The following is a 12,417-nucleotide window of genomic DNA, read 5'->3' as shown; positions in this document are numbered from 1 at the left end:
GTCGCCCCCCCCCCTTTCCTGCCCTGCCGGGCCAGTGCTCGGGTCAAGGGTCTGGAAGGACTGTTAGGGGGGACACCACGTTTTTTTTCCCCATTTTTTGGGGCTGGAGTTCCCCCTTCAAATTCCTACCAGACCTAAAGGGTCCGGTAGGGATTTTAAGGGGAACCCCACGCATTTTTTTTTGTTTTAACTTGGGGGAGGGTCCCTCCTAACATTCCTACCAGACCTGAAGGGCCTGGTATGAATTGGGGGGAACCTCACGCTTTTTTTTTTTGTCATTTTTCATCTTCTGCAGACTGTAAAAAAAAACAAAAACATTTTTTTTTACTAATGTCACTTTGCTGCTAACGAAATTTTGTCCAATAAACAAAATTTTGACCGGACTACCGCTAACGAATATTGGGAATTCGGATTCATTTGCATTCGTTTTAGCTGTAATTCGGAAGCATCCGAATCTCCGAATTTCCAAAAATTTGTCAGAATTTCGATTCGGAACGAAACGAATTGCACATGTCTGTTACCTCTCTTACCCTTTTTCTGTAATCTACAACAGTTACTGTTGGTTTTGGCGACCATTGTCTTCAATACAAAAAATGGTGGGAAATCCAACATTTTTGAGTTGTCACATTAACAGGGGATGAGAGGAAATCTTTAATTGGGTAAACCTGTTTTGGTGACTGAAACTGCTGCTGTCACCGTGCACAGAGATTTTCTCACTTTCAGGAGAACAATATAAGTGCCAGCAAACTGAGAGATATCATAACTGTGACAACTGTCTAAGAGGGGTTATCCCCTATTTTGGAGACACATCGCTTTCCCTTACTGCATCTCTGGGTAAGGAAGTAAGATTAAATCTCCTTGATGGGAGAGTAAAAAATAAATCTGAAACGGAAAAGGATCTCAACCATTTAATTTACTATCCAAAACTATATTAAAAAAAGTTTTGGCTTTACATATACTTTAATAATGTCTTGTGGAACAGAGCCAAGTTATTTTTATTATATTAATGATCATTTCTTTGAACACCAAGCCTACATGTTATGTCTACTAAAGTGATATTAAAGTCAAAATTATTTTAGATGCTGATTGAATCACTTGCTATGGATGCTGCTCCTTGGTGTTTAAAGGTTTAACCTTCCTGCAGAATCAGCTGGTCCCCTGAGCACTAGTCCTGATATCCTGTTTTAGGGTGGCTGCTTTGCCTTGCAGAGTCCTATGGAGCCACCCTTGTGTGTGCTAGTAAGCTGTGTGTGTCTCCACAAACACACAGGTACAGCAGGGGAAGGCAACCCCCCCCCCCCCCCTTCACCCCTTCCTGCTCCTCCTTTATCCTTCCTCCCTTCTCCAAGCTAGATGAACAGCTGCTGTAGACTGTGCTCTGTCCCATGTGATCTTGTACCAGACAGAATGTTCAGCGAAGCCAAACAGAGAGTTGGAGTCAGCTGTTCAGAAACATGATGTAAAAAAAAAATTGCTGGCCAATGCATGTTTGTTTGTTTTATCTGGATTCATTATTGAAAAAAAGTTGGAGAGTTTAATACGACTTCTTGACTTTAAATCTGAGTCGTGGCAGTTGTACAGCTTCAGTTATAAACATCACATACAGAAAAGATTTGCCATCCAAAGAAATGCCATCCAATTAAATTCATTAGGTGAAAAACGGCATAGCAAAATAGTTATTCGGTTATACGAAGAGTAGTGCAGAGTGGCAGAGAAAAGATTAAAGGACAGAAGAGATCTGGTGTTGTATCAGGCTGAAAACATTGAGAGGGTCAAGGCAAGATCAAATTGAAAACAATACCAAGAGTAACACAAAGAAAAAACACAATAATCTACTTTCCATACATTTTTTATTCAATTTAGTGCAGATAATAAAATATTGGGAGTTATTTAAAAAACTGTTTGCCCATCTTAAGTGCAGATGATGATGTTCACAAGATCCTTCCGGAAGGCTGCCAATTTGTGAGTAGAAAACCTTGTTCATTATACAGCATGGTGTCTCCTAGCTTACATGAATCTTATAAATGGATACTACCACTTGGCTTCCCTCACAATGATCCGTCCCCTGCAATTCCACTAGATGTCATGATTGTGGCCCTCACCAAACATGTTCACATCTTAAATCCTCAGTAACAGGTTAAAACATACATTGAAACATTTTATAAATTGCGATACAAAATATTTTACTTATTTAGTTACATGTATCATCTAACTTCAGAAAGATAAGAGATTATATTGCAGATTCTAATAAGGCCCCTTTCAGTCCGATCAGGAGGAAATCCATGCATGGATCCCCTGCTGATCGGAACGGATGTCACCATTGTGACATCCATGTCTGTCTAGTTTGTTTCCTCATCTTGCAATCCAATCACTATCCAAATCCTGCCGCCTTCACCAAAATATTAACAGTCACTTATAAAGCCATCCACAACTCTGCCCCCGAATATATCTCAAACCTTGTCTCAAAATATCACCCTAACCGTCCACTCTGCTCATCCTAAGACCTCCTGCTTTCCAGCTGCCTTGTCAACTCCTCCCATACTCGCCTCCAGGACTTCTCTAGAGTCTTTCCCATCCTCTGGAACTCTTTACCCTAGCCTGTCCGGATATCTCCCACCTTGACTGCCTTTAGGCGATCCCTAACGACTCATCTCTTCAGGGAAGCCTATCCCACCTCAACCTAACAACTGAACCATCTCATTCTCATACAATTCATCCCCACACAGCTACCTCCTCATGTATCACTTCCCCCTCCCTAATAGATTGTAAGCCCCCAGGGGCAGGACCCTCCTTTCCATCTTGTCTTGAATTGTAATGTCTTCCTTATATTGTAAAGTGTTGTGCAAACTGTTTGCGCTATATAAATCCTGTATAATAATAAATTACCGGACCCATGTTGGTCTATGGGAAAATCGGATGTAAACAGACTTGTGTCCATTTACGTCAGATTATCCCCAATCTGGCACAACCAGGTCCGGCGAAATGGAACTCTGATTCCTTTGTTTTTCTGGACCTGGCCAAAAGCCAGGGATAACCAGATGTAAACAGACACCCATCCGTTTAGATCCAGCTGCCCATAGGCTAACATTGGGCTTCCGATCAGGTCCGCCTGAAAAACTGTGAAAGTGGCCTTACTCTTTACTGGTAGCCAGTCAAATGTGAAACATCTTTTACAAAAAAAAAATGGAGGTGATATTAAAGTTTGGGTCAGCAAAGTGGCAAAAGCTGGATGTGTCGCTATACGCGTGGGGTTAAACCACTAGCGACCTTGGTGGTGGTTATGATGCCTAGGGTTGCATAGAATCCCAATATTTGAAATCTTGTAACACAAGAACCAACAGCAGAGCAAGTGATAGCTCTACAGAAGTATTAAATCAAAATAGCAAAACAATATTAAATGACCTACACCCTCCCTCTAAAGTTAAAATAGAAACCTGGGCTTACTCCATATGAAGAAAAAATATATAGTAAATTCATATCTGGGGGTAAGGGGTGAAAAACAATCTCAAGCAAGATAACAGCCAAGGGGCATATGAAGAGCTACCAAAGCTTTTAGATCGTTAGCTCTCACAAGCAGGGACCTCCTAACCCTATTGTCATGAATTTTATTGTAGCTGCCTCTCTTTGTTTTGTACAATGCTAAGTAAACCGTTGGCGCTATATAATTCCTGTATAATATAAAATTAATAATAAAAGTACTTTGTACATCACACATTGCCATGCATAAAAGGCCTGATACTCACGCCTGGAGCAACAGCAACTTCCAAGGCCATCAACTGCGGCTGGCATGACATCAATCCTGGCTACAGTTTCACCTGTATTGTGAAGGTCCTCCCCCCTACTGCCATCATACTTACATATCAAACACCTGGAGCTGTTGCATCACCTATATTCCCAACAATCGTCTCTTTCAAGTTCACCCATAAAGCCCTAGCTTCATCCTAAAGTTTGGTGGCCATGGGTTTCCCTCTCACCTGTGCTCCTCGCCATGAACCTCTTCCCCATACAATGGTGAAAGATTACAGACCTGGAGCTGTTGCTTCATTAACCTGTTCATCCTCTCCCCCTACTGTCTGTATGGCACTACTTACACCTGACCCATGACCCTTACCTGTCCATCTCTTCCCTTTTCACTCCCTCCGTCACAGCCCTGTCAACTCACCTGTAGGCCTTACCCTTCCACACAGCAGTACACTTATGACCCTTTCCCGACTGTCATGCCAACAATCCACCACCCTACAACTGCTGCTTCACCAATTTGCCTGTCTTCTACCACCTCCACCCACTGACCTATCAATTCACTTGTGCAGCACTGACATAATCACTCATATGGACCTTCCTCATGTCTTATTGCGAACCACAAAAAGTGGTAACATTCCGTATTGCATAACTGGATACTGTACGGTCTCTGTTGCTGGTTTTATGAAAGTCCCGTGTGAAGAAACCTTCTAAGAAAATGTTACATTTCTGGGATAATGCATACAATTCAAGCCAGGTTTACACCTTTACCATCACAACTCCAGTTAAATAGTATAACTTGTCCATAATCTAATTTCCCTTTACTTTATGGCCTTGGGCATCTGAGCAAAGGAGGTTGGGGAACTTGCTGCCCACCAAATCAGCCATAATTTTTCATATGCTGGCCCTGGTGCATTTATATAGGAAGACTGCAAACTGAATGGGATACACTGGACCTTCTTCTGACCCTATAAGCATATCTTGGAGAAAAGGTGCACACTGGATTACTGCACAGATCTGCATGTAATACACACAGTTCACCAAGATTCAAGAACACACAACTCTTGTATTTGCTCATCCCGGAGATGCAGGTATGTTTTATAGCGCTCACAACTTACGCACTTCTTTACATAGTGCACATTCACATCAGTCCCTGCCCTCAAGGAGCTTACAATCTAAGGTCCCTATTTCACATGCATACATACAAGGCCAGTTTAGACAGGAGCCAATTAAGCTATCAGCATGTCTAATTATGTATTTATACATTTTAAAGAACTATGAGTGATTTTCATTCAACCTCAGAGTTCGAGCTGACATGCGACAATGAAACTGTCACATGTCGGCTTAATAGATCAGGAAGTGAGCGAACGCATACCGTCGCTCTCACTTCTTGATCATGTCCCTGCAGAGAGCTGATTTGGAAACATTCTCCCATTCAGCTCACTTTCCGGTCCAGCTATTTTGGCCTAGATTGTTTACTTCTCCTGCCTGTTTCAAACTCGTCATCCTTTTGTGACTAAGCCGGTAAAAATCATTCAGTTCAGGTTTACATGTACTCAAAACATTAATACATAATTACTGAATTGCTTTCCCTTTGTTATTGCATACTAAAGGTTATTTAATCATTATGGGCATTCTAATACTACTATGTCTGTAAGAATTATGCACAGTCATTGACGTCTGGGCTGCTCTCTGCTGCCAGCATTGCCTGGAATAATTTTACAGCCATTTTGGCCGCGAAAAATCTTGCTCGAGCATCTCTGTAGCATGTGATGATGTCACGCCACAGCCAGGCTGCTCTCTGCACTCCCTCAGCCCTCGCAGCGCGTCTCACCTCCAGTGACTCAGCGACCGCATCCATGCGCTCGGCACTCTCCTATCCAGCCTGCGCGCTCCTCCCGGCATCCTTTGCATTACGTCCGAGCCAGAGATTTGCTAGTCATTCCCGGACCGGAAGCGGAAACCGAGCTCGTAAGGCACCGGGTGGTCAGGATGAAGGAGGCTACGGCTAAACGACGAGAACCGGAGGACGTGGAGATGAAAGAGGAGGAGCCGGCTGCCGGCGGCGGCAGCAGCAGCACCGCCGAGGGAGGGAAGAAGGAGCTGGACAGTGTCACCCTGGAAGGTATCAATCCTTTCTTGTCTCTGTTATTGTTTGTCATCTTCCAGGTTGGCCCCTTCTAGTATATGTCATTGTGTAAGCCTGTGGGGGAACTGCAGGTACCAGACATCACTACCAGGGCATGCTGTGACTTGTAGTTCCCCATATTAGCACATAGGGGATTCATTTGCAGCAGAGCAGGCAACATTGCTGCTTTCCTGGTGAATGGGGCCTACCAGGTTCTCCCAAATAAAAGAGCGCTTGCAAATCATGAACTGTGTGCGAGGTCTGTGAATCTCTGCAACACATCCAGATTTACTATTCACCTGGAAATCTCCTGCAAAGCTCAATCTGGGTTTTCTTGTGCTTTAGGCACATGAGGCTCAATTTAACCACTTCCAGCGGGTTCACGTAAATCCGCTGGAAGTGGTTATACCAACAACACAGTGGCTGCTGCAGCTGTGTTCTTGGTGCCGTTTTAGACCCCGTTCACATGTAGCGACATACCTTTGCAGCGGCTGGGATAGCGTGACTTTCGGGGCGACGGTAGCGCGACCTTCTCCGTCGGGCTCCATAGAAAAAAGCAAATACCGCTGAAAAAAGGGTCCGGTAGAAGCGACTTGCGACCGCGACGAGCGACATGGAGTTAAGACAGCTCCATTGAATAGCATTGGCCGGCGACTTCTCGCAATATCGCACGGCAAAAATGCGCGATATCGCGCTACACGTCGCTACATGTGAACGGGGCCTTAAACAGCCGGCGATTGCTGTTTAAATCCAAGCGATCCGGCGTCTCTATACAGGCGCCAGATCGCTTGTACAGTCCAGCGCCGTGTCCCCCTCCGCCTGTGCCGCTGTCGGCTTCCCGGGTTCCACTGTCCCCCGTGGTGGGATTCCCCTGCTGGATTAGAGGAGAGATCAGCAGTTTCCAGCTACTGATCTCTCCTGCGATCACTGGACCGAGAAGTGATGTGTATTACATCACTTCCGGTGTCACTGGGCACAGAGCCAGAAGAAGAAGCTGGTGAAGCAGATCTCTGCTTCATCAGCTTCTTTGGGGTCCCTAGGTGACATTAGGGGTCTGAAAGAGGACCTGTCACATTATTTTTGCTATTACATAGGGGGCTTGTTAGCCCCCTATGCGATGGCAATGGAGCTGAGTGTAAAAAAAAAATGGTAAAAATTTAAAGTAACATTAAAAAAAAATGCAGAAAAAAAATTAAGCCCCCCACGTGCACGTACTTACTACGCAAACACGCGTCGGATGCGCCTACGTACACAAACAAATTGTGCCACATGTCGGAGTGAGCGCAATAATTCTAGGCCAGTCAATCACTGTTGGCACTTAACTGATGAGCCGTAAAAGCGTTTAAAGCATCACCTATGGGAAATTTGGGTTATTGTCGTTTTTTGCGGTGTCACGGACGCACACAATTTTAAGGCTTGACATGTTTGGGAATCTATTTACCTGACGTGACCCCATCTTTTATATTTTACCCCAACAAATGGGTATCATATTCTGTTTCTGTGCACTAAATTTCATTTTAGTGCATTTTATCCTAAAAATACAGGTATGATAAACATTTGCGCAAATACCGTGCAACATAAAAATTGCAACTAGTATTTTTTTCTATTCTAAAGGGCCTCTTCCTTCAGAAAATATATAATTGTTTGGGGGTCTGAAGCTGTTTTCTAGCCAAAAAATCTTATTTTATTGTGTGTGTGTGTGTGTGCAAATGTAAGAAATTACTCTGGGCACCAAGTGGTTAAAATGCTAAAACATCAAGTGTTTCATTCACACTATTTTTAAAGCCTATGGTCCATGGCTTCTGTGGTGTGGAGCCAGCAGTGTCCCCTGGAGTGTTCTCTGCATAACATTGCAGAGAACAGCCTGTGATTGGTGGAGGGGCCAGTTACATGACAGGTCATGTGACCAGACTCTCCTCTTCCTTTTTTTTTTCATCTCTGCTTTCATTGAATGCAATTGGGTTTGATTTGCTTGGAGTCCTAAAGCAAGCAAAGTGTTAAACACAGTTGTATATCACACCACTGTTTATAGAAGGTAAGGGTTTGTTTGTATTTTTTTTAAAGAGATGGTAAGGCCCCATTCACACTTGCAAACAAGGCAGTTTGTATAGTCGCCTTGCAGTGGCTGAAATTCTTATTGCTATAAGTTTAAGTGAAACTCAATCATTGTGACCTCAAGGAACTATCACAGTTGGCCAACTTTGATAGTTCCTTGAGCTCACAATGATTTGACACTATATCCAAAATTGTGCCTGAGTCAAGTATTTTCATCCTGACTAGTGTTTGCAATTAACCAAGCAGTACTGCAAGGCATTTTCTGTAAGATGGCAGTATATAGGGGACACTGGGGCCCTTTGTTCTAGGTATTCAGTTAGAAAGAAAAGTTGAGGTAAGCAGAAATATTGATTGAACACCTATTCCCCAAGTATCATATATACAGATACATGAGCTACACCTGCATTCCCATTTTGATGCAGTCTGGGCTTCAAATTTTGCACATGAACATAATACTCTGTGTCCTAACCACGCTAGGACATAAATGCCATAAACTCTACATGTGTCATTAGGGAAAAGCAAGATCCTTTGCTATAGTGTGTCATGAAGACCTTGTCAATAAAGTCACAGCGAGGTGTGGGGGATTCATTTCACCACTGCTGAATATAAATAAAATAACAATCTCGGGATGGGTTCATGTTAAAGGCTGAACTCCAGGCAAACGGCTAAACACACCTCTGTCATATTCTACAGACAAGGTTACATTTATCTCCTTATTCCACAATTTAGCTTCTAGAACTCTAGCCCTCTCATTGGACAATTAATCAGAATCATCGTCTCTGCCCAAATACTAGGGAGAGGGTGATATAGGAAGAGCCAGAGTGGTTTTTCGTGCAGAGGATTGTAAAGCGCAACACTGAACTATGTTTGTATGTGTTTGACTTTATTATGAAGTATTACTAATATGTAGTTTTGTGTTTTTATTCATTTTACTGATATGTGCTAATGTTTCTTTATGTATTGCAGATATTAAGGAACATGTTAAGCAGATTGAGAAGGCGGTGTCTGGAAAGGAGCCGCGGTTTGTTCTTCGTGCACTGAGAGCCCTGCCATCTACATCCCGTCGGTTGAACCCCAATGTCCTGCACAAAGCTATTAATGGCTTTTTCACCTCCAACACTACCACCCGTGACTGGCTCCTGAGCTTCTTGGAGGAGGTGAGAGCAGGCAGAATCCATCTCTTCAATTGACTATTGTTGTATTGGAAGTCATCACATCTTTTATAGTATGCTGTGCTTCCTTGTTTCAACATATGGAAAGGTTCTCTCTTAAGCTGGCCATACACTATGCAGTCTGATTGTACAATCTCATTTAGAGCTGCCATCAACTATGTAGTCCAAGGGGCTGCCTGATTTGGTATAAATTCATCAGATTGTTTCGTTTTGCCTTGATATTACTTGGTTTTATGAAGGAGATCGTACAATCAGATTGTATAGTGCATGGCAAGTTTGGAATATTAGAGGATTTCTTTTCCCACTGTCACTCATTGGAGGATACAATCCAATTGATGGAGGCAGTGGCAAAATAGCACACTCTGTGTAGAAACTGGGAAATGTTTTGGAAAATCAGGAGGAAGGCCATTGATCACTCTCCCAAAGCAGGTTGCCAGACAAACCATTATTAAAATGGGGGGGGGGGGGGGTGGAGTTCCACTGAGGTCTGGACTGGTGGGTGCCAAATCAGCAAAGGGAGATGGTCAGATAGCATCACAGACTTCTGTCTGGTTGTGATTGGTAGTTTAGTGTAATAGTTCCTTTTATGCAGAGAGGGGAATTTATCAAAACTGGAGCAGACATAATGTGGAGCAACTGTGCATGGCAACCAATCAGCGTCTCTCTTCAGTTTGGACAGTTAAGATTTGAAAATGAAAGAGAGAAGCTGATTGGTTACCATGCACAGCTCCAGATTTAGTCTGCTCCAGTTTTGATAATTTCCCCCCAGAGACGGCAGGGGATTTTACAGATAACATTTATCATGAGATACGTACTGTAACTACAGTAATAACGCTAACATTTGTGTTGCATAACTTATTAACTTTATAGCGAAATACACACCATTTGTATGTCTTTATTAACCGTTTTCTTCTTTCCTGTCTGATTTCACAGATGATGGATACAGAGGGAGATTTGCAGTTCAGGCCAAGAACAGGAAAGGCAGCCTCTGCCCCTCTTCTTCCAGAGGTAGAAGCTTACCTGCAGCTCCTTCTGGTGATCTATCTGATGAACAGCAAGCACTACACAGAGGTGAGAGGACAGTTTCTTTTTACATCGTTTTATTCCTCTATAGCAAGGGTAGGCAAATTTTGGTTTGCTGTGGTGCCAGTTGGGACTAGTTGCTTCCCAGTGATCATGCAGATATTTCCCATGATCACACTTTGCCCATGCAGCACTGTTCAGCCACCAGGAGCAAACGAAATACCCAGTACTTCTGAGTATGGAGGAGCATGTGACACTTCTTTTTCTCAGGTGACCGTGTGTGTGCTTGGCCCAGCACTGTCACTTAGAGGTAGGAAGCAGCGAGTGTTAAGTATGTGTGCTGCCAGGGAGAGGGGCATTAAAATAAACCTGTTGCTTTGACCTACATGGGCAGAGTGCAGGTTTGCTTTTAGATTAGTGCTTCTTCAATTAAAGTACACATCTAATTTCTGTGATGTTTGGTGACATAAATATGTTTTTCTCCTTCCCCACAGGCGCAAAAGGTGTCAGATGACTTGATGCAGAAAATCAGCTCTCAGAATCGGCGAGCTCTGGATCTCGTAGTGGCAAAATGTTATTATTACCACTCTCGTAGCTATGAGTTTCTCAACAAGCTGGATGTTGTCAGAAGGTGAGCAACAAACCAAGGCTTAGAGAGCTGCACTGAACAATAAGTAAAATCATTTAATGATGAGTTAATGCCCTCTAGGAAACTATGCTAAATAAGACATTTTGGCCAATTTACCTAAAAGACTGGGAGGAGGGCACATCAAGCAGTGGGCGGGTGCAATAGCCAGCCTGCTATTGCACTTTGAAAAGGCCAATAGCAGACTGGCTGGTTGCCCCAGCCCACTACCTGCTGTATTTACATTTAGCTGCCGTCTGTGGAATCTTGCCACTGGCAGCTGTCATTCCCTGGATAAAGCTATTCAAGCGCCATGTGCTATACTATTATTCTTAAAAAATTATAAAAGGTGGGGGAAATATCAATTTTGGTTTTCGGGCTGACAAATTCTGCTGCGGAAGTTGCGTTCTAGTGGAATCTCAATGGCACTCCAAATGCGCCTCCAACCCACAGTGTGATGGCCCGCACTGGAACGGACAGTACCTCAATGCCATGCGTTCCATTGCAGTGTGATTGCAAAACATTGCAGTTTTATTCTGAAGTAAACTTTAACACTGCATTTGTGTATTTTTTTTTTTTTTTAAATTAAGAATGGTATTTCATTTTTTTAAATCCGATTTTAATTGATCAAAAAAATAAACGGTCAATTAACTGTCGGCACAGCCTGATTGACTTATAGTGCTGCTGTAAAGGGAACTAAAGGAGGTTGGTGCTGAAATACGAGGGACAAAAGCCAGGTAACATGTCCCCGGCTCGGTGCTGAGCTGTCGGCACTTCCACTCGGCCATCATCCCCACAATGCCCAGCTCTCAGTCTCTGCACTGACCCGCTCTCCTCCTCTCTGGCCCTGGATGGGGAGCGGGACTGCCAGCAGCTGCGGCCCAGTTCTGTAACAGGCCACGGACCAGCAGCGGTTCACGGCCCGGGGATTTGAGGACCCCTAATCTAAGGGCAGTACTGCATCTTGGGAAAGGAAAAGTCACCTGACCCTTTCCTGTACCTGGAAACATAATTGTTAAATTAGATAACGGGTATTGTGTTTATTTTTCAAACATAATTTTCCTAGTAGAGAAAGTTGTTTGCAGCAGGTTCACCTTTGTGGGTCTTTGTATGAACAAAACATTGGCCACAAGTTTTTACAAGCACTTTTCGAATGACTCTCCTGGCCTTAATATCATTTTACAAAATCGGCTTTTAAATAGTTTTTGTCATCACTATGGAATTGGTGAGATGTCCAAGTATTTTATTTCAGCATTCTGCTTTTGATTGGTGACTCAATAATATATCATCTTACAGCTTCCTGCATGCAAGACTGCGTACAGCCACACTCAGGCACGATGCTGATGGGCAGGCTACACTGCTCAACCTGCTTCTCAGAAACTACCTACATTACAACCTGTACGATCAGGCTGAAAAACTGGTGTCTAAGTCAGTGTTTCCTGAGCTGGCTAACAACAACGAGTGGGCTCGCTATTTGTACTACACAGGTGAGCAGCGGTTTCCATATGAAAGCTCGGTTGCTTTTCCATCATAGAAGGTGGTGCAACTTTGATCCACAAAGAATTTGACTTGATTGTTTTCTGGACATGGTATTCTCCAACATTTGTGCTAAACTATGATTGTCTTCTGTGTTTTATATATAATGTGTGTGTGTATATGTATGTGTGTGTGTATAT

General features: G+C 43.3%; 1 protein-coding gene across 1 annotated transcript in view; it reads left to right on the top strand.

The window, feature by feature from the left end:
* Nucleotides 1-5,573: 5,573 nt before the first annotated feature.
* The window catches only part of PSMD3 (proteasome 26S subunit, non-ATPase 3), a 15,747-nt gene continuing 8,903 nt past the window's right edge, over nucleotides 5,574-12,417 (top strand). The window contains 6 exon segments of the mRNA XM_018564491.1: nucleotides 5,574-5,701; nucleotides 5,703-5,863; nucleotides 8,888-9,078; nucleotides 10,027-10,164; nucleotides 10,611-10,747; nucleotides 12,038-12,228. Coding sequence (XP_018419993.1) covers nucleotides 5,598-5,701; nucleotides 5,703-5,863; nucleotides 8,888-9,078; nucleotides 10,027-10,164; nucleotides 10,611-10,747; nucleotides 12,038-12,228 — 922 coding nt within the window. The 5' untranslated portion in view covers nucleotides 5,574-5,597.

The sequence above is a fragment of the Nanorana parkeri genome, unplaced genomic scaffold (assembly GCF_000935625.1).
Source record: "Nanorana parkeri isolate BGI_ZX_2015 unplaced genomic scaffold, ASM93562v1 scaffold756, whole genome shotgun sequence".
NCBI classification, from domain to species: domain Eukaryota; kingdom Metazoa; phylum Chordata; class Amphibia; order Anura; family Dicroglossidae; genus Nanorana; species Nanorana parkeri.
This window is presented reverse-complemented; position numbering and strand designations above follow the sequence as displayed.